This window comes from Nuphar pumila, unplaced genomic scaffold, assembly GCF_984573655.1.
Source record: "Nuphar pumila unplaced genomic scaffold, dmNupPumi1.hap1.1 HAP1_SCAFFOLD_138, whole genome shotgun sequence".
In the NCBI taxonomy this organism is placed as follows: domain Eukaryota; kingdom Viridiplantae; phylum Streptophyta; class Magnoliopsida; order Nymphaeales; family Nymphaeaceae; genus Nuphar; species Nuphar pumila.
The window spans coordinates 55,219-59,039 of record NW_028323185.1 but is presented as its reverse complement, the minus strand read 5'-3'; the positions used below and the strand labels follow the sequence as shown (position 1 = coordinate 59,039).

At 51.3% G+C, this 3,821-nt stretch overlaps 1 protein-coding gene across 1 annotated transcript; it reads left to right on the top strand.

Annotated features, from left to right (window-relative positions):
- Positions 1–256: 256 nt before the first annotated feature.
- LOC149811072 (uncharacterized) lies at positions 257–2,463 on the top strand. The gene is made up of 2 exons (XM_089994028.1): positions 257–718; positions 1,492–2,463. The coding sequence occupies exons 1-2, from the start codon at positions 287–289 to the stop codon at positions 1,930–1,932; spliced, it is 873 nt and encodes a 290-aa protein (XP_089850154.1). The 5' UTR covers positions 257–286; the 3' UTR covers positions 1,933–2,463.
- The last annotated feature ends 1,358 nt before the right edge of the window (positions 2,464–3,821 follow it).

The following is a 3,821-nucleotide window of genomic DNA, read 5'->3' as shown; positions in this document are numbered from 1 at the left end:
TGGTCATGCCAAGCTGCAGCTGCGCGCAAGGGTCTGACGCGGTCGGATATTGGTGATTTGTGTTGACGTAACCTGCGCACAGCTTGTGGCACGGGCTGTGCGCAAGCTATGTTTTCGAAAGCATGCATGTTCCATTTAAACAACAATGGTGGTATGCGTTCGCACACTTTCGTCGTCAGTGAGCCAATACAACTTGTTGACAGCGTGGCATGTCCGCGGTGGTGTATTAAACTGAAATAAGTATCTCCTGCTCTCAGTTTGCTTTCACGCAAGTAGAACAAAAAACATGGGTTCTATTGTACCTTGCGATGTCACTCGCCCTGCGACGCCCACTTTGCCGAAGTTGAATAGCACCTTAGGGCCTTTTGCGTCCGAGCTCTTGACATCTGGAGTGTCAGTTGGTGTGGCCACATGCCTCACAAATCCCGTGGATGTTGTGAAAGTACGTTTGCAAGTTGTCAATCCTGGAGGTCATGGGCTTGGTCTCATCGGGACGGGAGTAGATATCGTGAAGAACGAAGGTGCATCCAGTCTCTTCAGAGGTGTCGTGCCAGCGGTTACACGCGCTGTCTTCTATGGTGGATTGCGGCTGGGTTTGTACAGCCCAATCAAAGCGAGCATAACACAGGAAGGCCAAGTCACATCCGTGGCTCAAAAGGTAACTGCAGGGTGCCTCAGTGGCGCCATTGCTGCTGGAATTTCAAACCCGACAGACCTGGTGAGTAACCCTGTACCCTTGTTGCGCGCCTGCGTTTTCACGCAGATTGCCGCTGTCAGAGCACTCTTCGCCTAGGGCAAACAGTAATCGAACGCATTGCACTTTACGTTAATGCATTGTAAGATAGAGACCTCCCTTCGCTTGTTCGCGTACGTCAGCAGTGCGTCGTGCTGATGTAGTTCATGCGTCGCCTGCCTGTTCGAAAGGTTAGATGCCTGTGCATACAGATGTACTTGCTTATGCTTCTCACCTCACACAGTTATGCCCTGGTTATTCGCCAAGCTTGCGATCCTCAGGCGACGCTGAGATATACAAGTACGTTTCAAATTTGATGTCTGAGATACCCGACATATCTGAATAAGCAAGCTTAGGCAGTACCCACTCCGCAGCCAACTCGAGCTCCTCATCTAACTGCTTAGGAATACAGTGCTTCAAGGAGCAAGCCTGGCTTGGCTTGTCTGTGATGTCGTAGTAACGTGACTGTGATGAAAGTGATGGCCTCGGGCGCGTGAGGCGAAGGTGGAAATTCCGGGATGTAGGTAGTTTCATTTTTCTGTGAGCAGAGTCAAAAGGCTGCTGCGTCCTAGTGTCACCCTGAGCATAAAGCTTGATCCATCACAACGAATAGCCTTGAGACATCATTTCAAGTATATTCAATACATGAATCCTATCCTCTAAAACGCACAATCCATATGAATGGGCACAAAGCAGCCATCAGCACTGAATCTTACCACCGACAGACACCTTATTCGATGCATTTGAATGAGCTACAGGTGAAGACCCGACTACAAACCAAGGGGAGCCAGTACACATCATCAATGCAAGTCATTCGCCACATCATCGCAACAGACGGAGTCAAAGGCTTGTGGAAAGGCACCGTTGCGAGCATGGCTCGCGCTGCAGCCCTCACCGCCTCGCAATGTGTGTCGTACGACATCATCAAGCGGCAGGTCATCGCCACAACCGGCGCGCCGGACACCTTCGGCACACACTTCACAGCCAGCATGCTCACAGGCCTCGTTTCAACAACCACCACCTCGCCAGTGGATGTCATCAAGACGCGCATGTTTGTGTCAGGGGCCGCATTCTCAGGCCCATGGGCCTGCGCTGTGGATGTGTGGGCAAGGGATGGTGTATCAGGGTTCTTCAAGGGCTGGACTGCCAACTATGCCCGCCTGGGGCCCCCAAACGATGATCACCTTTGTCGTTGCTGAACAGCTCCGACAATGGGCCGGGCTGAAGGCAATGTGAGCTGCCCGATGCCGTTTCTTGTACACAAATACTGCTCCGTGCGCAGCTCCTCCGCTCGCTGTTGCACTGGTTGCGCTTGTTGTAGCGCTGCCTTCTGCTCTTGTTGCTCCCAGCTTCCCCAAAAACAACAGCACACCTCAGCCCTCTCCTATGGCTCGACCCCTATACGTGCCTGCTTTCTTTTCTGCTGGCCTACCACCTACTAACTATCGCTCTCTTTGGTGGCTCATTCCTGGCTCCTCTTCACGACTAAGCGATCTCGTGGAGAAGGCCCGCTGCTCCAGCTCAGACCCAACCCTCGCAAGTTTGGGAAATTGCGCATGTTCAAATATTTCTACCCCGGCGAGGCCTATATCCCTCGAACTTTAGCACCGCCTGTGATATCTTAGCTTCTTTCCTGTTCATGAGGCGTTGTACTCGATTGCCACACAACCGCGGCATTGCCATAGAGTGATAGCACTCGAGGTGTGCAAGTAATGATTGCCCAAATGATGAGCAGGGTAGCTGTTGCTGGGGCGCCTGATTGTTGCTATAACGTGACAGTGCTTGGGTGTTTCATCATTGGTTGTCACTAGCGAGGGACATGTTCCGGTCAATCGCCAGGTCTTGTAAATTTTGAGAGAACGAGAATTTGACAACCCATGTTGGTGCCAGTGTCAGGAAAGAAGCGCAGCATCGTGCTGGATCATTCAGCCGAAATCGTTTTGAAGTTGATGTTGTTATTTGCCTGCCGATTTGTGTCGCTGGGGCTACCGTAGTAAATTAAACATATGGTTGAGAAAATGAGGGGCGTTACGGCATTACATTATTAAACAACCGTCAATTAGGTTGAAGTCCAAAACATTACGCGTTTCAATTTATTAAACAACCGTTCATACGGTTGAGGAAATGACTGGCGCCGCAGGCGATTTTTTTTTCAAGGTACAGCAATTTGTACCGCTTGCGGGCGAAGCCTTGCGCATTCTGGTCCCGTGCCACAGGTGTAGGAGAGTACTGTCGCTTTCGCTTGTTCTTGGAACCCTCGGGCCTGCCAGCCCTTCGCTTGGCGGGCTGTGTCTGAGCTGTGTCAGGCAACTCACCCCTATCCACCCCATCGGAACCCTCGGGCAACTCGCCCCTATCCACACCATCGTCGAGCAAGCGGGCTGGTGCGTCCTGGGAAGCCAGCGCAGCCTTCCTTTCTCGGAAGCGTTTCACACGTGCATGGGATAGAACTCTCTTTCTGATTACTTCCTTCTGCCTTCGCTCCAGCTCAGCCGGGCAATCACCATCATCTGCACTAACATCTAACACCAGGGGCGCTCTCTCATCTTTCTCAAACAAGTAATCATCAATGCGATTCCATTCTCGCTCTTCATGTTCGGCTTTTTCAGCAGTTGTCATGTCCTTCACCTTCTTGAAACACAGCAATGACTGCCTTTGCTTGCGTGAACCGGCCCCAGCTGGGGTGGACGGTGCGTGACAGTGCATGTTGACAAAATGGTGGTTTCTGCAAGGTAAGATGGGCCCTTATATGCTTACATTCATGACAGGGTTCGTTCTGGTGTCGGGCTTCGAATAGGCCAGGGTACACAGGGTGCCGCAGGCACCTTAAGAAAATTCTGGACAGAGTTACCCGTTACATCCAACATTTATTAAACAACCGTTCACAAGGTTTTTTTTTCCCCCAATCATTACGCGCTACCAATATAATAAACGCCAAGGAAGGTTGTCCGGCCCAGCGTTACGCGTTACGAACCATATGTTTAATTTACTACGGTACCACAGTCGCGTCCGCTCCAGGTACCATGTCTGCATTACCAAATGCCTTCATGGCGATGATGATGGCCCCTTGCCATGAGTTTTTCCACTG